This window comes from Mycteria americana, chromosome 8 (genome assembly GCF_035582795.1).
Source record: "Mycteria americana isolate JAX WOST 10 ecotype Jacksonville Zoo and Gardens chromosome 8, USCA_MyAme_1.0, whole genome shotgun sequence".
Classification (NCBI taxonomy): domain Eukaryota; kingdom Metazoa; phylum Chordata; class Aves; order Ciconiiformes; family Ciconiidae; genus Mycteria; species Mycteria americana.
In genome coordinates, this window is record NC_134372.1 from 20,680,374 (window position 1) to 20,706,667 (window position 26,294).

The window sequence follows — 26,294 nt, forward strand, 5'->3', positions numbered from 1 at the left end:
ATTGAAAAAAAGTTTTTCCCGGGCATCAGGCCATAAGGGGAAAGCCAGGGCATTTGCAAAATTAGCAGTAGTCAGTGAAAAGGCAAAATCGCACGCTTCTGAACTTGCTTTCACAAATAACTATGCCTTTCATAAATTGAGTGTATTTTTCTTTAACGTCTGCATGTTTCAGATTGAATGCAAATGTTGTGTGATGTGCAACCATTTGTGGATTATTGACTCATACTGTATATATGTTAACCTCTGACTGTCAAGAAAAAAGGTTTTTGCCATTCATTGGGTGCTCTACTGCTGCCATATGTGGCCAGGAAAAAAAAAATTGCTTCTCAGTTCAGAATCTCTTCTGTATGCCTGAGGTGCTGTCATATGTGGCTTACTGAATATGATAACTTGAATTGACATTATCAGTTACTTCATGAAACCTGCAAAAAGAACTTGGAAAATGAAGCCTAGTAGCTCTTGGGGCGGGGGGGGGGGGAGGGGGGGAGGGAGGAGGAGGCCTTGAAAAGAAAGGTTCTTGGTTTAGAAACTATTTAACTTTGTAGGTATGGTATCTTGAGAGCTAAGTATCGTGGAGCAAAGGAAATGCGGGTGATGTGGGAGTGTGCAGTGGAATAACTGGAGAGAGATGAGGTACGGTTCTTGTGGCTGCAAACAAGTTTGTCTTGGTGGTTGCAGACCAATTTACTAGCTCTGCTAGGCTAAGGTGTTCAGGTAGCAGGCAAGTGCACTTGTTGGGGGGTCTTTCCTGATATCAACTGGTGACCATTTGCATTGACAGATTTCAGGTTCATTCCAGATATTAATTAGCAACATTGGTATATGATGCTTTTAAAAAATCCTGTTTCCTGAGTAAGAATATAATCTTGGGACTTGTTTGTAGCACACATAGTCTGTCCTGTATCTAGTGTTGGAAGGTTTTGATGGATGTTTCTCCTTTTCAAGTTTCCCAGCAGTTGAATTACAGCTGTGAATGTCAGTGGTGGCCCAAGTCATATACCTCCATTTACACGCTATCCCCACATTTTTTAACCTAATACTGTGCCTTGTTTTTAAGCATGCATTAATTTTATTCAAAACATCTTAACTAAACCCCGGCAATTAATTCAACTTGTGTAGAGGTTGAGCAACTGGCTACATTACAGGCGGCCTCTGTGTCCATAGCTTCAATTTCATTTCCTTTTTTTTCAAAAGGTTCATGTTTGTGTCTTCCCCACCTCACCAGTCAGCTTCTTGGACTGTGTAGGGAAAAATTTCTAACATGGGGCTTGCTTGCTCTTCCCTGCTATGCCTTTGAACTTCTCCTTTGAGGACTGTCTTTATTGAGTCATTTTGGGGGAAGAAGGTGACATGAGAGCTCTGATGTCAAGTACAAAATAAGACTGCAGCTGTATTATTTGATACTGTTCCCCTTAAATGCCAAATTGTGAATTTCCTTAGAGGCAGAATGAGTTTTTGGGCACCTTTCCAGGAGTCAAAGAATCCCAATTCTAGAGGTCACTGGCTGAAAAAAGCCAAGAAAATGAGAAGTTAATGCAGAAATAACTAGAATCTTTGAAAAAGAAAGAAGTTGAAAGCCTTTCTGTCTCACGCCTGAGCGGTTGACCCCTTTGGAGCTAATGGCCTACAAGATGGTTGCGTTTCTTCCTGTGGCATCTTTTAATTGAGGAAGGCAAGGCCTTCACAAACTTAAAAACTTATGTTCTTGTGTTGCAAGAGCTGGTTTGAAGCAGGCTTGGCTCTCTTGTAGCTGTGGGTAAGATTGCTGCCCAGGCTTGCCTGGGTACGGTGGTCTGCTCATCTCCCATTTCTGTTGTCATATACAGCTTTTTTCACCCTGAAAGGCTGCTCCTTTATATGCAGATGCTGTGGGACTCTACTATGGGAACTGCGACTAAAATGAATGAGGAGATCCTATGAGGAATATGTGTGTAGAGAAAAAGGTAGTAATTAAGCTGTAAATCTTCATGTCCTTATACTCCCCCATACGCCATCATGAAGACTTATTCACAGAGAATGTAAAACTGGTTTTTTGGTGACAGGTGCCGAAATCTCTAAGCTTCCTCTAAATTTTTATCCTCAATCAGTTTTGTAGTGCTGTGGAAACACCTCCCCCTGCTCCCCCCCCCCCCCAAAAAAAAAAAAAAAAAAAAAAAAAACAACCACACAAAACCCCCAAACAAAACAAAACAAAAACCCCAATGAAACATGGGTATTCTCAGCTGGAGTTCAGGAAACCTTTTTTTGAAAGAGCAGGACTATATCAAGTACACAGGGAACTCGTATCCCCTGTGAGTATTCCTAGTGTCATTTCCAGTAGATGGATTAATTTATTTTAAGCATTTTCTAAACTTGCTCTATGACTTTGGTTATATTACCCACTTCTGGAGCAGTGCCTATGTAAAGGGAAGGGTGCTTGCAGTACTATACTGCAGTGAAGTGTATAATCAATTAAAGCTTATTTCTTGGTGTAAAACTAAATTTAACTAGCTGGGTTTTTCAGATCACTGTCAGCTTAAGTATGTTCTATTTTCCTGTTTTTCTGTGCCAGATTGTACAGTTGTGTACATTAATTGTTTGTTTTGAATAGCTGCTGCTTTATCATCTATCTAATGCTAATTTAAGTCATCTATCTGATTATTTCTTTACAAGTAGAGGCTGATACAATATAAATGAGAAATACCTCTGCATCCCATAGCTCTCTGCTTTGCTTTGCTTTACTTTTTCTGAACACTTACCATAGGTGATGCTACCTTCCCGCTCCACCTCAGATGTGCTGACTGTTCCTAAATGTTTTATTTCCTTTGACATTTGTTTTCTTTTGAAGAAGGGCAGCCACTCTGTATGTGTCAGGCTTGTGCTGGAATTTTAAATACTTTAATGCATTCTCATTATCTGCAAGGGTGGCTGGCTAATTAGTTAGCTTAGTAAATAATGGCTTGATAGTGTCTCTGTAAAGGATGATGTTATGCATGCCACGTTTTTAGTGCCTTTTTAATCCTGCACAATTCCTCTGTGAGTCGCTTGCCTTAGGTAAATGGAGGTGATGCGAATAAGGTTGCTGGCTTTCTTTTAATTGCAACTAGTGGTGCCGACCTCGTGGTCAGCGAGGGCATTCTTGTTTCAAGCAATCTTGTCTTCTGTGGAGGCAAGTGAAGTTACTGAGATGCACGTGTGGGAGGGAGAGGAGATACGTCTGCTTTTTGGTGCTGGTAAGGCTGGAGGTACTTGGTAGCTAGTCCCTCGACAGTTAGTCAGCTTTTGATGCTATTTCCAGTTTTTAATGCCTTTTGCTTCCTGTCAAAGGCAACTTCATATCCAGTTTTTTGTTGCTATATTGCAGGTTAAGGCTGCTGAATCCCTTCCTACAGGAAATACTTAAAAATCTGTCACAAACTAAAGCTATTTATATTTCTAATAATGAATAAAAGATACATTAATTCTAGCTTTGAATGTCTTATGACTGTATTGGTAGGATTGTTTTATTATCTGTTTCTCTGAGCTGTCTTGCCAGGAGTTAGGTGGCTTTATTCCCAGATTTATAATGCTTTCCCTTCCCCTTGGAAAGGGCATATGCTGTCTTGGCTCACTCTTTAATTTGAGTTTTGCAGGGGTCTGTGTTGTTCCAATTTTAGTTGTTCTATTTCTAAAGCCTTTCACATGCATGTAAAATATGATAAAAATATGATAAAAATATTTCAAGGCTCTTACAATTACTGCGGGTGTAAACTTCAGCCTCCTTTTCATATTTCTGGATATAGTTCTATTAGTTCACGTAATTTGCAAAGGAAAAACTTGAGATATTCTTTAGATAAGGTTACTAATTAGCATCAAAATGAAAAATCAAGCCTGTAAAGGCAGCTCCGCAGTAGCAGATTACTCACCAGCCCCAGTCTCGTGGCTCCTGCAGAAGTGTTTTGTCCCTCTGATTTGGTATTCTGAGATGTTCCCCCATCTATCCTGCTACTCCCATCTACCCAGCCGTACTGAAAGTGAGATTAATTGACCTGTAGCCAAGCTTAACTAGTCGTCATTCAACAAAATCACTTGTGAGGAAACAGCTGTAAGTATTGACAAAATATTGCGCTGCCCTCCTTGAGCTCCTCGGTTGTCATTCGTGAGCAGCCTGGATTAGGCCTCGCCTGGTTGCACAGCAATCAGGGGTGATCCACCGTCGTTTTCTCCTGCATGCTGCATGAAGAAACACTGTAGATTTAAAATAGAGCTTTTATCAGCAATTCTGATACATCTCTAGGGTCTGCGTAGACCCACGTCATAAGACTGCGGAGGGGTGTTTGTTGCAGCATGGTGCCGACTTGCTGCTTTTCCATTGCATGGTTCCTTCTGCTCTCTGCTGGGTTGGCAGGAGCTGGGGCTTGGGGCTGTGGTCCAGGATGGCCCAGGAGGAGACACCTGCCTGGTCAGCCCTTGCGGTGTAGAGGTGCAGCCGGCTGCAGCGGAGCAGCCTGGACCTGGGTTGCTGGAGTCCTGAGCCCCAGCTCTGGCACGTACCCTGCCTGCTCACGGTGGGTAGGGAAGAGAAGAGGAATAAAAGCTTGCAAACTCCTGAAGGAGTAGGATGCCAGACCCACTGCAAAATAACCTCTTTACATCTGGAGTTGTGTAAAATAGAGCCTAGGCACTCTTCTGCCTCCTATCTGTTGACTAGGCATGAACTGCCATCTCATGGAGGTCCTGAGGAGGAAGTGTGCTGCTTGAAGGGTAGGTGAGGACCTGGCAAACTTAACCAGGTGCAAGTTAGAGCCCTTCAACCTGGCTCTCAGAGCTCAACTAGAAAATGTGTTCAAGGTAACAAGAAACATAAACCTCTTGCCTGAAATCTTTTGCAAAATGTGTATTTGCTTTGTTAATGCTGGGTCCAAGTCTGGCTTGTAGAGTCCTAACTTTGCCCCAGCATCATGATTTAATGGAAACTAGGAAAACTCAGTTCAATGAAAAATCAGTTTTAGCATATGATGTATTATTGCCAATTTCAGTTTTCTTTTGAGCTCTTAAGGAAAAGATGCATATTGTTGCAGGATGATTTTCTTGGCACCCTGGCACTTTCCTGCTATTACTTATCTGTATGAATAGATATTTTTGCCTCAGTGGTGGAAATGTGTTGCAGAGGTGTAGAACCTGTGTGCTCTGTGTCATAAAACCTATGCTGTTAACTTCTTTAGATATAAGAATAAGCCTTAAGAGAACACCAGTGGTAGCTGCATTACCTGGTAGTGGTACAAAATTAGTACAAAATGTTTGAGAATCTGTTGTTTTCCAGACCAGACAGACAGCTCGCTTCATCCCTTCCCTTCCTCCCCCACACCACAGGTGAAAATAATAGTGCATATAATTGTGCTGGTGCAATACAACTTCTTCCCCTCAAGAAATAATACATTTATAGCACTAGACAGTAATTTTAAAGGTTTGATTTCACCATTGCGTAGAGGACTTGCTCAGTTACTGTTGCCTGTGAAGATATTTGAATGAAATTGCTAGTTACCCCTGCAGCTGGAGCACAAGAGGTGTATGGATGTAGGTATGTATATACATGTTAGTAACTGGGTTCCTGCATGGGCTGGGGATGAAATTTATCACTTCATATGGTGGAGATTCGGTTGTCCTTAAGGTGTGAACTGCTTATAAACGAACCTCAGCATCTGCTAACCAGACCCAGCATTTTCTGCTGCTCCCAGCATTGCCCTCGAGTGGGAATTCTGGAGCAAGTTACAGGGATTAGGAACGGGTTTTAGCGTGGAGTAGTCCTGAGGATTTTGGTCAGCTACCATTAAAGTTAAAAGATGTTATGAAATTTGGAAGAAGACTAACTTGTATGTTTTCCTGATGTTCTTTTTTTGTTAGGGAACAGACTCTGCAAGAGTGAAGTTGCAAATTATAGCTCTCATATGAGGCAGTAAGACTTTTGGAGGTTTTTTTTTTATTATTTTATATGAATGAAGATACTGAAAATACGTTACTAATTTGAAATATCTGTTTCAAAGGCAGTGGAATGCTTTTGATAACATAGTGGTAAAATAGGCCTTTCCTGATTATAACTGCATTACATAAAAAAAGAAATAACCAAACCACTTGTCAAAATAGAAATCAGGCTGTGTAATGGCCTCAGTAGAAGCTGTTTTAATAGTTACAAAGTCATCCTCTTTTCCGCTAAGAATGGTGTGGGGTTTTTTTTTCCCAGGCTCAGATCACTGAAACCTTTTCTTGTTCTTTATCATATTTTGCACCTTGTGTCTGTGAGCAATCTGTGTCAAGTATGTGCTCTTGTCATTTAGTCCTAATTCTTTCAGTGGTTTAAAGCATTTGTCTTGCATAAGCAAATGTAGGAAACAGTATATAGTAATTATTTAAAAAAAAAAAACCAAACAAACAAAAAAACCAAAACAACAAACAAACCAGGATTAAAGTTACTAAAAATATTACTATAGTTTACCCATTTAAATCGATTTATGGCAACTGAACAATACTTGGACTAGCTGGAGGTTTAGATAACCAGGAAATGCCTGAGTGCAAGATGGATGACCTGCAGATGGTAATGGGTAAAAACCTCAGAAAAAGGCAATTGTAAAGTAGTAGGCACACAATTTTAACAGATGTAGGTTTAGGGTAAGATGATATGGTCAGAGCGGATGTAGTTTTATATAGATAAAGATAACATTAAGTTATTGGTTAATATAATAACAGAGGAGTCTGGTACCAAGATAATATCTGTATCCTTGAAACTGTCTCTGTGCAGAGATTCCTATCTGCAGAGGCCCAAACCCTTCTTGAAACTGAAGTTTTAGAAGTTTTTCTGCCCTCTATAGGTAAACTTTCTCATTAGTGGGGTGTGGGGTTTTTTGAGATTTAATTTTGATATTTAAATATTGCTTTCAGTTAGTACTCCAGGATCATTGGTTGCATGTATTTCATGTTGCTTCAGGTGGATTTACTGTGTCACATTTCTATTGTGGTTTTTTTTATTCATTGCATATGTGTGCATAACTAATGTTTTAGAAGAATGTTCTTAAACATTCTGGTTGGGTTGTTTTGTTATTTATGTAACCTCACCTTTTTGGAGTGGTTTCCTTGTATTTTCATGGTTCCCAGTGGGTGTCTGATGGTCAGTGGGTACAGACTAAATTTTATTCTTGACTGTTACAGCACAGGTTGAAGACAGAGGAGTTGCAGTGAACAGAATGTGCTGCAATGTAGCTAGGTTTGCATAAACAATTGAAACTGTTTTTTAAAGCTTATGATCACTTACTAATTTGCCTGATGAAGATTACTATTTTTGAATAAATGAACTGTAAAAGTAGGTGTCGAAGTTCCTTTTTTGATGATGCAGCTTTTACTGTGGTATATTCAAATGATCAAATGCCCACTAAGAAGAAGAAAGCAGTCTGTAGTCTAGTAGCATCAGCTCATTTGAATGTAGTATAAAACTTTTTTATGTGTCTCTGGACACTCTCATTGGCATGCTTTGTCAAGTTAATTGTTGTCCATAGACAGTTGGAGATATGAAGGGGTAATATCCCTGAAATTTATCTGCGCGGTGCACTGGAGTCATTCTCCACTTTGTCAGTGCTTTCATTTGTCTGCCATGTTTTACAGCATACTGTCAGACAGTTGTTAGTCACGGGAGGATCCTGGGGTAGTCTTGAGCTGCGTTAGAGGAGCATGCTGGACACTTTCATGTTGCAGGTCTCCATGTAATGTTACTGCTTTTGTGCAAGTGGTTTTTGCACCAGAACCTTGCTGTGTGTCAGGTGGTGTTTGCTGTCCCGGTCCCTGCTGGTAAGGGTATGTCTCTGCAGCATGGGAACAGGAGCTTTGAATTCATTCCATAAATGCTTTTCAGATTTGGAACACGGTGGTGGTTTTTTCCAGGCTTCAGATTTGTCACTAAATACCTACATTGCTGACAAAACCAAAACTTGGAGTGGAAATGGCATTGCAACTTCTTCAGCATTTCCTAGCATTGAAGGTATATTGAAGTTGCATGTGTTGTCTGTAAATATCTGAAATGCCTTAGTCCTGATGTCATTGTTACATTGTTACACAGTGGACTATGTGAGTGTTTAATTATTTTAACTATGGGCAGCAGATGTCCTTCATCCAAAGGACTGATATATTTTAGCTGGTCTAGAGACTTGCTCTCCACTCACAGGCAGAGAGTAATAGCTGGCAAAAGCTCATTACACATGGGACGTTGAGCATGCTACTTTGTAGTTTTGCTAAAGGATGTACAGACACCTCCTAAAAGTTAACTGTCGCTATAGACTATAGTAGTTGTCAAAGATACCTGTTATTTTTGTTTTGCTCGGAACATAGTGTCATGTTAGAGATGTAGTACCTGCTAAAGCTTACTGTATTTTTGTTTTTCTGTAGTTCAACCTAATCAAATGTCTAACCTTAACCTTTTTTGAAGTTTCTGGTGTCTAGGACTGGATGCTAATTGCAGGCAAAAGGCATCTGTCATGTATCCAAAGCTCTCTTATTTCCAAGTTCGACAGCTGCCATGGTGCTAATAGATGTCCCAGAGCTAAACCGATAATCCATAGAGAAGAATATAAACTGGAGATGGCTTTCTCTTCTTGCCTGCTCTGTGGCTGTTACATTCTTGAAGGCCTGAACCCTAAAGATATACACTTGATACCTACAGAGCTTCCAGCTGTCATTAGGAGTTACCAGACTTGGCTGCCTATGCTCCAGGTCTGCCTTGCAGTAAGTGGTCTGCTGCTCCCCTGGGTCCTAAGCTAGGTGTCTGTCCTACCTGGAAGCAGTGACACAGCTATTTCCATCTTCAGGACTATCTGGAAAGATTGAGGAGGAATTCTGTAACCTTCAAATTACTCAACCAGAATTTCAAGCATGGAGTTAATCCTAAGTCTCTGTAGACCTTGGTACAACAGATGTTGCTGTTCATTTGGGGACGGCATGCTTCAGGGCTAGACTCAATCAATAGGTAGTTCCACATCTTTACAGAAGCATGTTGTCTTATCCTGAGGACAACATAGATGATGCTTTAATATCTCTGGCTCTTTAAATGAGAAGTATACTGTCAGACCTGAGGGCTTGCAGAATGGCCTGCTGTGTGGCTTTCCCAACTTAGTAGTTTGTTCCTGGCTCCATCCTTTGATAGGTGCATGCTGAGGATGTTCACTGTGTGACTCCCTTCTGGGTCAGTTGAGTTGGCTTGGGTAGCTAAAATTTGACTTACTCAAAGCAGGGATTGTTAACAAAGCTTCTGAAAGTGTCTGCAGTACAGGGGAATGCATATGTATTTTTCCCCTTGTTAACTGTTGTGTGGTGCCTTTAGAGATGGAAACTCACTTTTAGTCTGTGTCCCTGTCCCCTTTCCCACGTTCTCACTGCTAACAGATTGTGTTACTATTAGCTTTACTAAGAGCTCTATTAATTTTATAGTTTTTTCTTCTCTGAAACCTTAAAAACTTAAGGTGGTATCAGGGTTGAAGCAATCTATTTGAGGGCAGAAGTTGATAGTCCCAGCTAACAGCACATGGTTTTTGAGGCAGAGGTTCTGGATAAATGATGGATTATTTAGGAGTTAGTTAAAGGGAAGAGAGCAAATGCATCCTAATAAGAATACTTGCTGTAGGGTTGAGCAGGATTCCGCGTTAACACGCTTCTCAATATTTTTAGCTCCTTGCAAACATCTAGGTAAAACTAATTTTTGCAATAAGCTTCTCTGCAGTATTTTGTACACTTCATAAAGGATACTTCAAGAATTTTTGTAGCTATACAGTTGAGAAATATCTTGGAAGGACCCTTCTACTTGAAATGCGTTTCCTGTATCTAGTGCTGTCTTTAATCTCATGCAGTCTCGCAAAACTCGTTCTACCTATTAAATATGCAGTAAAGCTGTTCTGTTTGGTAGAAGATTGTATGTTTAAACAGCAGAAGTCCTCATTGCTCCTGTATTTTAAGATTAAAAATTCAGCTGCAACGCTACCTTCAGATTCAGAGCCATTAGAATGGATTTTTCAGATTTATTCTCCTGATTATAATACAGAAAATTAATTGCTTTTGACTGTAAAGAATTACGACCCATTGATTATTTAAGAACCTTCTTGATGGATGAACCTTTTCTACTTCAAGATTTTTCATGAAATAAGGCTGCTTTTGTAAACTGGTATAAAGCATAATACACCTATATCAAACAGTGGATGCACTGCACATTCTTTAGGGGTAGAGATTGATGGAAAAGAAAAACAGTACTTTCTGAGTGTCTAGTTTGCTTGAGTATTCAACATACAAGTAGTAGAGCCTTCTGGGAGAAAACAGGGGTAAGTTACTTGAAGAGCATTTAAAAGAAATACTTTGGTTTTTTTAAAAGAAAGATTTATTAGTTTCTTAAAATGTGCTGGTAGTAGAGAATACCACTTCAGTTTTGCTTGTGTGTGCATTGGAAGGGTTTGTGTTACAAACTGGGGAGAAGACCTTGTATTTAACTCAAGGTATATTCCCTTCTGGTCACTGTTCAGCTCCTAGCTGCTTGTTCTTATGCTGCCAATTCAGAGGTCTCAAATGTTTTTTGTGTATATTTAAGTCTTTGGTCTCAACCTTTGAGCAGACGAAGAAAGAAGAAAAAGTCAAATTTCTTAGACCTTGTTGATTGAAAGAAGCAGAAGAAATAAAATAATATTTTGATTACCTCAGCCTGGAAACATTTGCTGAATTCCCATAGTAGCCAAACCTCTTTAGTCATGCATCACAGAAATAAACATTAAATTTTGTTAATGAGGCAATTGTAGCCATTTTTTTGTTTCATAGAATCATAGAATGGGTTGGGTTGGAAGGGACCTTTAAAGGTCATCCAGTTCAACTCCCCCTGCAATGAGCAGGGACATCTTAAACTAGATCAGGTTGCTCAAAGCCTCGTCCAACCTGACCTTGAGTGCTTCCAGGGATGGGGCATCTACTGTGTCTCTAGGCAACCTGTTCCAGTGTGTCACCACCCTCAGCGTGAAGAATTTCTTCCAAAATAACTCCCAGAGCACGTGGTTCCTGACATCGACTATGACAGATAGAGCTTTAATTCATTATAGTACAATTGTTTTCCCAGTATCTTCATCGTAATGAAATTGCTGATTAGGTAACAATGATTTCATAAAGCTTTTTCCCTTAAGAACAGATTACAGTAAATAATTAACACTAGGGTTTTATGATGGATGAACACTTGCGCTGCATTCTGTCCCTTAGCCTGTACACTCACCAGAGGAGGGAGTCTGTGCTTTCCCAGATGTGCTGCAATTTTCAGTTCATTTGTGCAGTGCTCTCTGGTCAGATTCTTGAGTCTCAATTTTTTTTGCAGTTGTCTTAACACAGCCTACATTGAAAAGTTAGTTGCTAGTGATGTTGACATTTCCTTGCCACTAATTGGATTTAAAGGTTTTGCATAGTATGTTCAGAATATCATTTTTTTCTTTTATGTATCTTACCTTTACTTGTGAAAACAACTGGTTTTGCATTTGAGAGATGCTTTTTATCTTAAAATTAGTCTCTGACAGTTTAAGAAAATAGACTTATCATGTGCTTCTTTGAAGCATTAGAAGGATTTGAGAGGCAGTTAGCCAACTGACATTTAAAACCCTTGAACTTGTTCCAGCCAAACCTTTTGCAAAAAAAGTAAATGCAGCTAAGGCTTAGTTATGGAAATTATTTTAGCTGGCAGTTCAGTGCATGTAATCATCTTGGAACATCCTGAAACTTGTTCTTTTGTTCAGCTGTTGTATCAAGGCTTTTGGGTTGTGTCTGTGAACTTGTCACTTCTCTAAATCAGAAATCTTTCTCATGTTATTGAAACACCATGATTTTGAACATTACGTTCGCTGCGGTAGCCCATATAAAGAACACTTCTTGTACCGGGAATGTATTTCTGACACTTTCTAGACGGCTGTAATTCAGAGCTGAAGTGATGTCTTGCTAGTTCGACATCTCTAAATGATATGGATTGTTTGTCCTTGCTGAATTCTTGGCAAGGTGGTCCTGTTGGAAATGCCACGCTCCTGGCTGGCACCATGACCAATGGTTGGTCTACCAGGCAACCCAAGGGGAACATCTAGGGTTAGAGCCAGGTCTCAGTAGCCCTGCAGGCAGCCTCTGCTGGGTTGCGCTGAGGCTCACGGCGGCGCACTGGAGAGGATGCTACTGTGTGTTCTGTGTCTCATGCAGGTACTCACAGGGGTTCAGTCTCAAGGGCTGAGAGTTTGGCTTTGGTTTGGTTTTCAGTCTCTCATCTTGCTTATACAAACAGTTTTTGCTAGTCAAGAGACATCTTGTTTGAGGAGAACCCATGCAGACCAGCTCATTTATTGTAGTAAAACAGAAGGTGCTGTATTTGATAGGAGTACGGCAAATGGACTGGCCCAAACCTGACTTGTCTGCTTTGGATAGTGCTGATGCACTCTTAAACTGCAGAGGACGTAGACTGATCTTTACATATTTTGAAAAGAATAAGCTTTTGACACCTCTCTTTGAAGATGGAGGAAGAAAGAGGCAAGTTCAGTTTTACAGTATACACAATTTTAATAATAAAATTTTTCTGTACACTGCAGTTGGTTTTACTCCATTACTTATACCCCCTCCCACCTGAAAGTGGCTCTTTAAACATAATTTAAATACAATGCATCTAAGACTCCTTTTTAATCTCTGGTTACTAAGCTGGTGGAATAGTTCACTCACTAATGTCTTCATGATGATAAAAAGAAAAATGGGGTGGGTTTTGTTGGTTTTTTACAAAGGAATGGTTGAAGGATAGCAGGTGCAGCTTTTCATTGCTTACACCAGAGGTGCACAAGCTGCATGGTATTTTGTCCTTAGCACAAGTTTTCCCCTGTTTGAGCCTTGATGATATCCATCAGAGCTTCTGTTACATTTCCCTAGATACAACTCAAACCATTTTTATACAAGATGTGAAATGCTGAATTTCCAGGTGACTCTGAAATGATCTTTAAGCATCCCGCCAGCCTGATGCTTAAAAAGCAAAGCTTGGTACCAGTTCCAGTGTACAGGACTCTGCAATGAAGAAAGGTGTGGGAAGGGAGGAGCTGCTGCTGTGCAGCTGCCTTTGATTTTTGTTGTTTCCTTACTTGTTCCCTTTTTGAGGGGGAGGAGAAATACTGTATCCCTTTCTGAACTTCTGATTTTTATGGAAAACTTCATAAGAAAGATGAAATTCAGCTTCTGGGTAGATTTCATAGGTCTGAACAGATGGATTTTGATAGCTATGCAGATCACAATTAAATCAACTTTATTTTCATTAAAGTAGTACAGAAATTAACTTAGGCACATTAAAAAATGTGTAGTGCAGATTTCTGGTTTAAAGCCATTGGGTATCTCTGATTTTCCATGTTAGCAATAGGCCACTGTCTTCTAAGGGGGGTAATGGGACATAAGCTCAGATGCTTAGATTAGCATGCGGACTAGGCTTGTCACTGAAAAATCAGGTAATTTCTGCTTGGGGGAAAAGCAAACAAAACCAAACATTGATACAGTGGCATTAATTATGCTTCCATCTGATAGGAAATGGGAGATCTGTGCAGAGGAACACTTCAGCCGGAGACTAAATGCTAACCTATTTTACTCTTTATTGAGTAATTTTTAGTTGTGTGCATTTAAACAATGATCTAATACAGAGTGACTAACGAGAGGGGAACTGGAAGCATTAGTTCAGACCTGTTCCGGTATGATGACTCAAAAATTGAACTTGTGCTGCGAGGTTCACATTTCACTGATGTGAGGGTGGGGAGAAGGAAAAGCTGGTTGGAGATCAGTGAGGCTGGAGGAGATCTTTGGATGGGACAAGGATCTCAAGAGCAGTAGAAGAAATTTTCATTTCTAAAAGGCCCTGAACACTTGCAGGAGGCTGTGCCTAGAGGTGGTGAAGCACCTGTAATGCCATTTAGTATCTGTAGAAACTGAGGCTGTGCAACAGAGACGATATTTGGGGAGAGCGAGTTAACAACCTCTTGTCATTAGCCAGTGCTCATACTAAAATACGATTAATTTAAACCAAGTCGTCATGGTTCTTGTTCCATAAACAAAATAAATCAGAGACTGCTGAGTAATGCAATTACTACAATACCCTCCTGGCCTGGAAGAGTCACAAGCGATTGAGAATGGAAGACAGTAACTTAAAAAAATAAAATGAAACAAAAATTAACAGCCTCTGCTTGTGTCCTTGTGTAGAGCAATGGCTTTGCCTGCCGTTTGCTGTCCCTCCTAAGGGAATTCAAGTTGACTTCACTGCTAGTGTTTGACATTCTGTGAGTTTTATGATACCTGTTACCCTAAATGTAATGTTTGCGGAATTGCTTTGCTTATGCCTGGAACCTGGCAACAAATGGTTTTGGAAATGGCAGACATAAACCATGGCATTTGCGAGATTGGCTGCATATTAGTGTGTAGTACAGAGAGTCAAAGTAAAATTGAATGGTGCTGTGCTAGGCTGTGTCTGCTGGCCTCCTGCTTCACTGTCTGCGAGCCAAGGCAGCACTGCAGGATCAGTGGAAACTGGGGGTACTGGTGGGGGAGAGAAGTTGGGCACCTGGGTGTGTTTGCTTTGAGAGACACTGGAACAGTGCTTTAATGCTTGGAAAATTGGTATGAGTGTCTGGGGTGGAGAAGAGGATTAAATCCAGCATTGCTGGAACATCTCTCTTTACTCTTCTTGGGCACAATTATAAGCTAATAAAGATGGAGTGGGCTTCTGCACAGAGCTGGGGTATTGGGGAAGCACCTCCTTGGGAGGAACCTCAGTAGTTCAGTCAAGCAGCCACTTCTCATTACTGTGTGGAAGACTGACATGGTACCTTTTGAACTGTCTTGCAGCAGAGGTTTCTGCTGGGCGTGGAGGAGAAAGGTGGAATTCCTTCTTGCAAATGCAGCTGAGGATACCAGAGTTCAGTATTGACATCTGATGGTTGAAGATAGTGTAGCAAGATTATTTGGCTGCCAGTATAATTAATGAGTTCAGTTATAACTTTGTCTCTGCTGGTACCCTACAGCTGTACATGAAAATCATTCCCAGAAGTGTCAGCTCTTCAGTTCGCCCTGGTGCAGACCATTGTGTTGGTCTGGTAAGGGAGGTGCAGGGGCAGGTTGCTGCTGAGACAGTGATGCATGCTCGCCTGCCCAGAGCAGAGCAAAAGCCTGGATGTAGGGGGAGAGCTGTGAGCACTTACTCGTGGTGAGGAATGAAGGAAGTCTTTCTGTAAGCAGCTAAATACCCTTGGATATAAATACAAAAAATGTATTTATCAGCTTAGGTCTGGCATTCTGGCTCATGTGGGATTCAGTCATACAGAATATTTGCTCTTTGTCCACCTGCCCTGCAGGATTTATTGTGTTCAGTTAAAAGCAGTAACTGATTTCCTAGAATATGTGTAAATCAGTTCATCATAGTATAACCAGTTACAAGGATTCAAAGGTATCTAGGGAAAACCATTAGGCTTCACTGAATCTCTTCCATTAAAGTACAGAGTCACAGGAAGTAAACAAAATATTTGTTTTAAAATAAGGGCACTGTATGTAAAAGTAAAACGATGCAAATTAATATCTTCAAAACCAGTAACTGAAAAATCTTTATGTAAAATCTTAACAGAAGTCACACTTATCTTGCTATAATTGCCTTGGACGAATTCATTTCACAATAAAACATCAAACTGTTGTATAATTGCACCCTAAATACCTCACTAAGTGGTAATACAGATATATAAAAGCAGAGTGAAATAGCAAACAGATTTTTATGCAGTGATTTTTCTGTTTAAAAAGTTTGCGGAATGGTTTAGTACAACACAATTAGCATACTGTAATTACCGATTTGTTCAAGGTATGTCAACACTGTGAGGAATTTCTTTTCTTCATCGGTGTGTGCTGGTAATAGTTTAACACTGCAGCATTGGACACAACACATTTTTTTTTAGTTATACATACATGTATATATATATAAAAAAAATTTCCACCCCTCTGGTCCTTTTAGCTTTGGTTAGAATGTTTACAATATTTGAGCAGTTGACTTAAAAATAATGTAATCCTTTGCAGACCCCCCACCCCCCTGCCCCCGTGGCATCTGACTACCACCATTGCTGCATAGATCTGCAAATATTTACATATAATTTCATAATATAGTATAAATAGCAATATGGAACTTCTGGCTGAAGAAATCAAATTACTCCTTAAGAATGAGAGGGGGACGTATATATATTTATATATGACTTTTTTAAAATGGCATACTAGTTTAGATTCTGTCCCATATCAAGTAAGAAATGAAACATTTTTCAGTGAACTATTCTATAAACTAATTATATTTTCTTAACTTATCAGAAGGTACTTTTTTTTTAACTGCTAATTACTTTGAATTTTGGAAGAGGAGGACAAGTGAGAGCTTATATTACAGGGGCTAATTCTGTCTCCAGAGAAACCAGTGGAGTTAGTGCATGAAAATAGCTTCCAGGCAAGAGGAAGCCTCAGCTGGGGAGGGCAGCGGGGGGACAAAGAGAGGCTTCTTCCTTCCTTTTCTCTTCTCCTTAACCTTGCAGTTGATATTTAGTTTTAATTAAGAAAAACTTGCATTAAGGGTATTTACACATGAAAAGGTGTTGAAACGCCATTTGTTCATAGTTGTAAGTAATTAGCCTGAATTCATGAAAAGCATCATCAAGTCAAACCAGAGAGCAGATAAGAATTGAATGCACTTAATATTTAGAATTGATCCTGTTGTACTGAGCCTTCCTAAATAAGCTACGCCGCCTACTTTGTAAGTGCCTGGAGAGTCGTCCTGCTAATTTGTGGTCATCCTGCTAATTTGTGACCATGTGAACTGTTCCTTTCTGTATCTGTTGTGAGCTTTAGCAAGGTCTGTTTAAGCAAGCCAAACTATCAATGCAGATAGGAAAACTGTATTTAAAATAAATTCACCGGTCCTTAATGCACTTAAATCCCCACCTGGACCTTCGTTGCCCTTTAATGGTTTCCCCTCCCCTTTTTTACTGGAGTGAAATTATCAGAGGAGGAAAATCTTCCTCCACGGCTGCCTTTAAAGTGAACAGAGCCAGCTGGAGTGTTTGGGATCTTACAGCTGCAGTGGAACAAATGGAGTGTATGTCCCCCCGCAGATCTCTGTACAGATATCCAGTATCCTTCCCCTCGGACTGTTTTCATGAGAAAAAGTATAATATGGAGACTTGGGTATAAATGTTTACACACAGTCATATAATTACATAACATGAAACATTTTACATAGTTTGAGGAGAGCATCTTTTTAGACTTTTAAACATTAGGAGTGCAAGTTTAATGTAATCATTGCTTCTTTAACACTGAAAATATTATGGATTTATTTTTTAAAAAACTTAAAAATACCGCACCACTCCATAAACAATGGTTCCATTAAGTAGCTTGGAAAATTAGGCTTTATGTCAACATTTGTAAAAATTAGAATCTGATGTAGGTCCCCATCAATTTTAAAATAGGTTACTTATCTGATTTAATTTTGGATGGCATGTAGGTATTATACTTCACATTCTTTATATGGCAGCTGCTGACACTTGCACTGTCCATAGCCATTAATGATGATGAAGGGTCCTTCGTGGGTGGGTTCGTATTCGTTATAGGGTCCTTGGTCTGACATATTTGCCATATGCAGCCGTGTTTGGGATCGGAGCTGCCTGTGGTTTTGAATCATTGAGCACTGCCTAATTCTTCTTAATGTGGGAGGGCAGCACTTCCTGGAGATGAACACTATAAAAATGATAAAAAAGAAAGAAAACAATAAAGCCATTGTTCCTGTAATTACCCTCTGAGTGAAGATGGCATTGTTTGGCTCGGGGAAATGTTCTTCAGTGGTAACGACCATGCCTGCTGTAGTTGGAATCTCTTTGTCTCCCATATGGAAATGAGAAGAGCTTATTTTCGTGTACTCGGTAGTCGGAACTGTGTATGTCGTAGCCACAGGCGTAACAACAGTCGATAAATTCCAGCAAAGCTGAAAACCATACACTGCATCCAGAATATCCTCTCCCTGGGTGTGGTCGGGGCTGTGGCAGAGGATGGAGTGCTCCCACCGACCTTGGAAGCCACTCAACCATGTGGCCAAGGCGCAGATCTTTGGGCTGCATTCCCACAGATTGCCGGAGAGGCCCACAGTGGTGAGGGATGTCAGTGAACTTAGGATCTTGGAATCCAGAGTGGTGAGCTTGTTGTTATCCATTAGGAGGGTTTTAAGGTTAGGCATAGTTTCAAAGACTGTTAGGTCGATGGCTTTGATTTCATTTCCAGTCAAATCGAGCTTTTCTAAGGTGCCCCAGGTCCACTCCATCCCACATGTCAAGTTGCTAATTTTGTTCCACTGCAAGAAGAGCGTGTGCAGGCTGCTCAGCCGGAGGAAGTGAGCAAAATTAATCTTTGTCAGCTGGTTGTGCTCTAGGTGAAGCTCCCTCAGCTTGATTAATCCTGCAAATCCGTTGCGAGCCAAACTTCGCAAGCGGTTTGTGCTCAAATCCAGGAACTCCAGGCTACGACAGTCCCAGAACAGGCGGACCGGGATGGTCCGCAGGGAGTTGGAACGCAAGTGCAAGGTCTGTAGCTTGCGAAGGCCGTAGAAGAGCTCGGGGTGCAGAGAGGATAACTGATTAAAAGAGAGGTCCAAATTCTGCAGGTTAAGCAGCTGGCTAAAAGTTGTGTTTGGCAAATGAAAGATTTTGTTGGAACTTAAGACTAATTCCTTAAGTTTATACAGTCCTTGAAAAGAATCTTCTCTGACTGTTGCAATTTGATTATGATCTAAGTGAAGCCAAGTAAGTTGACTGAAGCTTGCAAATTGATCCCTTTCAAGTTCAGAAATATAATTGTGCCTCAGTGACAAACCTAGTGAGCCCTTTTCAGTGGTGTTTGGCACTGAGTGAAACCCCTGAGAGTCACAGTAAAAGAGCAGCTTCTCACAGCGACATTTTGGTGGACAAGCCATGCCCAAGGCAGGCAGCATTTTTAAAACCATACTCATTGCATATAGTGCTGCCAGCATACGAGCCCCTAATGGCCACTTGAAATGTAAGCCTGCAGAATATAATTTAGGAAAACAACAAGATAGGATAGCCTTATCAGTATACTTTGAACATCACGATGGAAGATTTCACTGCAGATAACATTGCCATGCATTTCCAACAAGCTAATTCTAAATGCAAGAAACAACTTACTATGAAACACAGAATACTCGGATATTACACTTAAGATGAGTCTTTATCTCTGTTATGGAGGATTACAGTGTCACAATTGGAAAACATTTTTTTCATAAGGTTCAGTGCAGAAAAATTTGCTTTAGCACCTAACTGCTCCTTTAAAGCATAGCCGGTCATTCATTATACAAGGTATATAGAAACACAGGAACTTACCCATTCTTTTGAGTACATTGGAGGTTGCATTCAGTCGTAGTTTTAGACTCAACACTGTGAGTCTGTAAAAGGCTCTAATGTAAGATAGCCTTTGAATAATTTACTGGGCTTAGTGTCCTTTGATATTAGTGCAAAATTGAATCCACGATCCTCTCTTGGAATATTCCTTTTGAAATCACTGGCTTGATCTCCTCTGACAGGTCTGCAATTTTTAAATCAATGCTTAATACAAGTTTTCATCCTCTGTAGCTGCTCAGCTGTTTAATTGAAGCTCACGTTTTCTTTTTCTGCAGCTGTGGCTTCCTTTAGTCCTAACTTGTTGATGGCAGATGGGTGGCTTATTGCTGAGAGAAGCTCCTGTAGTAGCATGAGTGCATTTACTGAAAAGCTTTTCAGGGAAGCGGTACAAGAATGGATTTGCTTATGCGCTGCGACCACACAGGGCTGTATATAGGCTGACGTCACCTGGTGACGTTCCTTTTGTTTGGGTTTTCCAGAAGCTTTGCTGTTTTAAAGCTTTGTGGTGCATAGTGTGTGTTAAAGACCACTGATGGGGGGGCGGGGGGGGGGGGGAATCAACAGTAGGAGTTCTTCGTCCCAGTGATAGAAGGAATAGGAAAGACTTGCACCACCCCACTTCCCCCCCCCCCCCCCCCCCCCATCTGTGCTGGCTGTATTCAGCTGGCATTAAAAGCAGCGCAGAGCTGCAGTTGGAAGTGACTTAGTGCTAGCTGCTGCCTGTTTTCTGTTAAATATCACTGCATAAAGGGAATTTTCAGATGCAAAGTATGCACAGTTTGGACAGAGGATGGTGGTTAGTACCAGCTTTTTGTGGAGGTGAGAGGGATTTGGCAGCTTAAAGCTACGTGTAACAATTGTGTGCGACTGTGGTCCCTGCAAAAGTGGTAAAGGGAGAGAACAGTCATTTAGATGAAGATGGTGGGTGTGTCAGAAAGTACAGCACACAGGACAGGAGCGAATGTTTCAAGCAATGGGAAATTTCTGGAAAAAGCAAAGCTTGTGTTAGGGCACAGGAAAAATTTAATTGGAATCCAAGCTTGACAGCATGCAGTTATGAAAGTAGAAAACCTATCATCACCACCACCCCACCACCACCCTCCCCAACAGCGGCTTTTGTACTTGCTTTTCCTGGGGACTGGAGTGCAGGAGAAGTCGTGAGGTTGGCATTTACCATCGGGGTGCAGAGCAGTTTGAGGGCTTTCTTGCGGTCACTGATTACGTTCTGGTGTTATATGCACGCCGTGAAAGGGGGGACATTACTTCCATTAGCATCTTGCTGCAGGGTAGGTCCATGGCAGTTATCCCGTGTGTTTTAGAGTTGCAGAAATTTGCATTTGCAAAAACAGTGACCCTGCAAAGCTGTCTGTGCTGTTACAGCTGAGCCGGTCTCTGGCTGGAGCATGCACACACAGCATGGAGGAGGCAAATGTGCTGTCATGGCTGCTTGCTTTAAAAGTTCATTGCCCTTTTATCTGGAGCAAACTCTCCTCTGGGACAGCTGGTGCTGAAAGGTAAATGAACAGACTTGACTTAAATTTTTTTTTTTTAGGATTTTTGTGTGCATGTGCAGGAAGGCCTTTGGAGCAGCTGCTCTGGCCTTGACTGTATGTGGGTGAGGCAGAGGGGTGTTAGCTTCCTGCTCCAAGCAACTTGGGTGAGCTTTTTTATTTTCACCTTGAGATATAAAGCATTAATGTAGTACAAGACACCTGAAAATGTTTGCTGTGTAGTGACAAGGTATCACTTATGACCTGAAGATATGGGATGAGCTGAGAATAACAAACTTCCTGTGCTGATGAAGATGATGAATTGTGTCAAAAGGAGATTTTAAAATAAAATGGCCGTTTACCTTTGTTATTAAGCTTTGGTTCCTTAGCGGTATGTACTTAAACTAAGACTTGCTTTTTTCTGCCTGCTTCTCCCTTTGCTGTCCCGTGGAGTAATTGTAATACTGACTGTAATAGTTTCTTTCTGTGGTGGGCTGTCCCATCCAGAGCAGACTGAAGGGAAGTGCTAAGTGGAAAGTAAAGGGATGGAGACGGTGAACTCTTTAAAAACAAACAAAAACAAAACCTCAAACCTACTCAAAAAACCAAAACAAAACAACCCCACCCCCAACCCATCAGGAAAGTCAACTATCTTTAATGATAAAGTGAATTAGGAAATGCTAGATAAATTTCTTAAATTGCTCTGCCACTAAATATTTTCATATTTGCTCTAGAGTGAAAGAAATAAATGCAAAGGAATTACATAAACCTATTTAAAGAGTTTCTTCATGTTGAAAGTTCACTGTACAAAAAGTACAGAAGCTGAAATCCAGCCTTAGGTGTCAGTTGCCAGCTGTCTGATGGAACTACTGCACCGAAGTACCTGTGGTTGTACTTCTTGTAGTGGCTCATCTGGTGCGAAATCCTGATTTGAAGTGTTGATTTGAATTTTAATAACATTTAAATACGATAACATAACACTAAAAAAAAACCACCAAACATTCCAAAGGGTGTAATTAATAAAATGACAATGGCTATAAGGTCAAATGTTACTCCTCTCCTGTGCTACATCTTTTTGCTCTTACCAGGAGGCTGAAATTAGGTATCTTTTGGAAACGTTTTGCTTTTTTGCATCAGTATCTGTTGGTAGGTTCCTCCCACATCAAGATTGTGTAATTTGGCACAGAGTTAAGAGTTAATGTTCAAACATGGCAAGTTGTTTCCTTTCTAAAGCTCTCTATTCTTTGGCCTGTAACCAAACAAGGGCTATTTAGCACCTTGCCAGCGAGTTTCCTGTTTGGGAAACTGTTAATGCGAACTTTATAGGCGCTTTTCTTAGTGAAACATGTTTTTATGTGCACTCGTCATGAAATAACAGATATTAATGAAAGCGTGCATCTGATTCTCTTAAGTCTGGAACTCTGCGGTAATATTCACATTGTTCCTTGGGAGCTGCCTGGGGTGTCAAGGTGTAATAGGCTGGGAATAAACCCCAGCTGTCTGCAAAACTCATGCAATTACATTTCTCCTGAGACTGAAAACTCGCTTGCATGCTGAGGAAAAATGCATATGAGTGCCGTCTGGGGACTTCCACCAGAATAGGTGCTTCAAAGTAACAGCCCGAATCGTCATGTGTAACATGGAGAGGGAAGATGGCATGTCCGCCTCAGGAATGAGCTTGCTAGGACCAAATAACCCTTTCGGGGGCTTCTCTCTCACCCCACTCCTCAAGCAGCAAAATAACTGGTTTTCCTGCTAAACGCACGAGCTGGAAAAGTAAGATTGCACCCTGAGGCTTGTGTTGTCATTTAGTTAGGCTGACATCTTGTGGAAGCCTTCCTAGTGTATTAAGAACAACAAATAAGCTAATTGTACTTGATGTAGATGTGGGCTGCGTGACTTTCTTGTGCTGTGGGCTTGGAGGATGGCAAGCCCTGGAGTTGCAGGTGAGGCTGGGGCACCCAGGATTTGCAGCTGTGTGTGTGGCACCATGCAAACAGACAGCTCACCTTTCTGCCTGAAGAAATGATTGTGTTAATTTTTGCTGGGTGTTAGCACGTTGGGGATCATGGGAGTATTTGCTGCTTTTTTGCTAAAAGATAACCTTCGTGCTGTGTCAGTAAGGCTGTGAGGCAAAGGAGATGAGCACAGATGTGTGGCTGTAGCATTACCGTGCACATACTGTCACTCAGATGCACTACTGTGGAGCTGGGTTAGTGGTGAGCCCCGAGAAGTGGACACACGAGAAAAAGGTGTGTCCAGGGCTATGCATAATCAACAGACGTGTCTAGCTCTTCAGGCTAGCTGCAGAGGTCCTTTGGGCGAGGGCGATGGGAGTGGTGGGACAGGGCAGCATAGGTCGGGTGTCATTGTTTTGCTGGGAGCAAAGGACACGTGCTGCGGCATAGTGTGGTGACTATCACCTCCCCGTCTGGCAGCTCTCTGCACCTGGCACTGGTTGCACGTTTTAATTCCTCTTTGTACCAGGATGAGTGCAGGAGCTGGCCTTCCCCTCTATGTGGGCGCTAAGGGTAGCGTAGGGCCGCTGTGGCTGCAGCCTGGTGGGGGGGAGGGACGTCGGGGTGGGAGCAGCATGGCATGGCAAGCTGTGCAGGAGGGGGAGTGCGGGCATCTTTATTCTGATTTAAGTTCCTTCTGAACCCTAGACGATGCTATGCAGCCCCTGTGCTTTGGTGAGCTATGGGCTTGCCATGGGAGATTCCTTCCTGCAACAAACCAGTATATAGTCCTGCTTCCTCAGCCATCAGACTTCAGATATGAAAACACCGGTGAAATTCATGTGTGTCATACTTTGCTGCTTACCGTTCCTGGTCTTGATTCAGCACTACTATATGTGGAATTTGTTTGCAGCCCTTGTATCATGGTAATAGAGGGGTATGGACAGTTATCCTTTGTAGACATGTAATTAGGCTAGGTGTCAAAGCAAAAATGAAGCATGTGACAAACTGAATCTGAGCACTAAATCTCCTGCCTCCCCATGAAGCATGGCTCAGCAGTGGCACACTGACATACAACTGCCTTTGCCACTGCCTGCCCCAGAGGAAGGTATGCCAAACACTCATTTTTCACTTATTAAATCACCATCATTAACTACGATGCTGCCTGTTGTACAAACAGCTTAGAAGACAATTCACAGATTACCTGAAGTGGAAACCTCTCTGCAAACTGTCATTTTTAGGTGATTGTGTGGTAGGCAGCAGGCAGGGCAGTGGTAGCACATCTGGCTCACATCTGGGTGCTAATCTGGGGAGGAGTGATGCTGGGTTCTGCAGAGGTGGGAGTGCTGTGAGGACTGGTGCCAGGCAGGAGGCACAGTTTCTCTCAATAGTTCTGTGGTCTTAGCTTAACCTAAACTGATGATGAACCATTGAGATTAACAATGAAAGTTTTTGATATTTAGCTATAAAAACATGGCTTTGTGAGTAACTCATTCTAATAGGTGTGCTGCTGATCCTGGTGGCTTTAAGACAGCATTCAGGCACTGCCACCACTGTGCTCTGTTACCTTTGTAAGTCAGTTGGGGTTAGATTTTAACATCGGTAGCTGTAGGAAAAACTTGGTTCAGTTTTTGTTTGTTTTAATTCAGATGGCAGGCATAAAAAGGGAATGGTTTGTGACAGAGATGGTGATTCCAATTGCCTCCCTGTATACAAATCCCCTTTCTTTGCTTTAAGCCATTAAAACAAACCCTAGTGGGGACGGCTGTGTGAGCTGGAACAGCAAGGATGCAACAGTGACTGCTTGTATTGCTTTCCAAGCAGGGTAGCAATGATGGTGGAAGAGCGGGGGGGTGTGAGCAATTTTTAACACCACTTCTAGCCTCTTTGATCAAGATCTGATTTAATTTACTTTAAATTTGCACTGTAGCTAAATTTATTATCCGTGATACCGGACAGAGCTGTTGGTATCGTACTGCAAAATGACTGACATGGTCAACATGACCATATTCAATCTACCAAATCTATTAGCTGCTTACTTACTGCAGAGCTTGTGATTCCCTCAGCAGAGTTTTGTGCTGAATATCTAAAAATCCTATTAGTAATCTGAATATTCAGGCTTTGCTATTGTGAGTCCTCCTAATCCTATGGATAAGAGAAGCTGATAGCTGGGATGTGTTGCGCTGCTGGGTCATTAGTTGGCTTTTCAGTGAAAGTTTAGACAAGAAACAAGGTCCAATTTTTTAATAGTAAGGGCAATTGTTTACTGGAACAAATTACCCAGAGGTGGTAAACTGTCACTTGGAGCCTTTAAAGCACAATTTATTACTGGGGGGGGGGACGACACACACACGACAGACTAGCTCAAACAGGACTTGTTGAGCTGTAGAGTGGAACCAATGGGTAAAATTCATGGGGTGTCTGGGAGCCTGGACAAAGTGACTCTTGTGGTCAATGTGGTCAGTGATGATCTTCAGTGTTTTTATGTGCCCTGTGGGGTTTGTGCAGCCTCAGGCTGTATGGCTCTTCATGTGCTCCAGTGACCGCCGTCCCACTAGCTGCTTTCACTTGGACCTAACAGGGCGTAATTGATCCCACAGTGTTTTATGTTTCACTTTATGCAAAAAAAGTCAAGGAACTTCAGATGAGCAAAACTTGACATCCTTGTCTCCAGGCCAGGACCTTGGTTATAATTGGCTGTAATGATTTAAGATGTTAGTGACAACAGAGTGTCTGTAGCCACAGAGGTGCAGGCATCCATCATGTTTGTCCTGTTCTGCCCCGCTGCACCAGCCCTAACGAGGGAGCTGGGTTAGTAGCTATGTTGTGCTACTATGTGCTACTGTGCTAAATTGTTAAATTACCACAGCTAAATTAGGGCATTTTATGTTGCAACCTTCAGAAGGAAGTTCTGTTAATACTTTTGATGAGCTTCTGTACTAAGATTTCTGAATACAAACAAGGTGGAAATAAACTGCAGCTGCCTTGCCAAAATCTAATGTGTTTAGATTATACAGCTCTTCCTGTGCTAATATGTGGTGTATCTGAATAGGAATGGATCAACAGTATGAAATTGGTGCTGCTTAGGCTTCAATGTATGCATTGCATGCTTTTTCAGGGCATTCTACATAGGACTGGCTGTGGTCTGGTTTCATGAACTGAATGTCTGTCAGTGGAAGCTATCTCTTGGTTTTCCTCTCATCTGAAAGGCATCTGGTTCTTGTGCACCGAGGCTGTTCTGGGCTGTGAAGCCAGGGACAGCAAAGCGGAAGCGATGGGTGGACTTGCTTCAAAAGCATGCTCCTGCTTCGCGTTAAAATGGGGCACCCAGGGAGAAGTAAAATGGTGCTTCTTGGAATAGCTGAATGTTTGGCTTTCTACATAATAAATTAGTGTATGTCTTAGATCCAAAGATATTA

At 41.5% G+C, this 26,294-nt stretch overlaps 2 protein-coding genes across 3 annotated transcripts in view; one reads left to right on the forward strand and one right to left on the reverse strand.

Moving 5' to 3' along the window:
• CTNNA1 (catenin alpha 1) overlaps positions 1 to 26,294 on the forward strand; it is a 120,042-nt gene that overhangs the window by 41,467 nt on the left and 52,281 nt on the right. The gene's annotated exons all lie outside the window — the stretch shown is intronic.
• Positions 14,126 to 19,807, reverse strand: LRRTM2 (leucine rich repeat transmembrane neuronal 2). Of its 2 annotated transcripts, none has more exons than XM_075510066.1 (2): positions 19,410 to 19,807; positions 14,126 to 18,646 (listed from the first exon to the last, which is right to left on the reverse strand). In XM_075510066.1, exons 1-2 carry the CDS (start codon positions 19,437 to 19,439, stop codon positions 17,531 to 17,533), a joined length of 1,146 nt encoding a protein of 381 aa, XP_075366181.1. In that variant the 5' UTR covers positions 19,440 to 19,807; the 3' UTR covers positions 14,126 to 17,530. The 2 variants fall into 2 exon arrangements, with proteins under 2 accessions (XP_075366181.1, XP_075366180.1); XM_075510065.1 differs by having other exon boundaries at positions 14,126 to 19,074.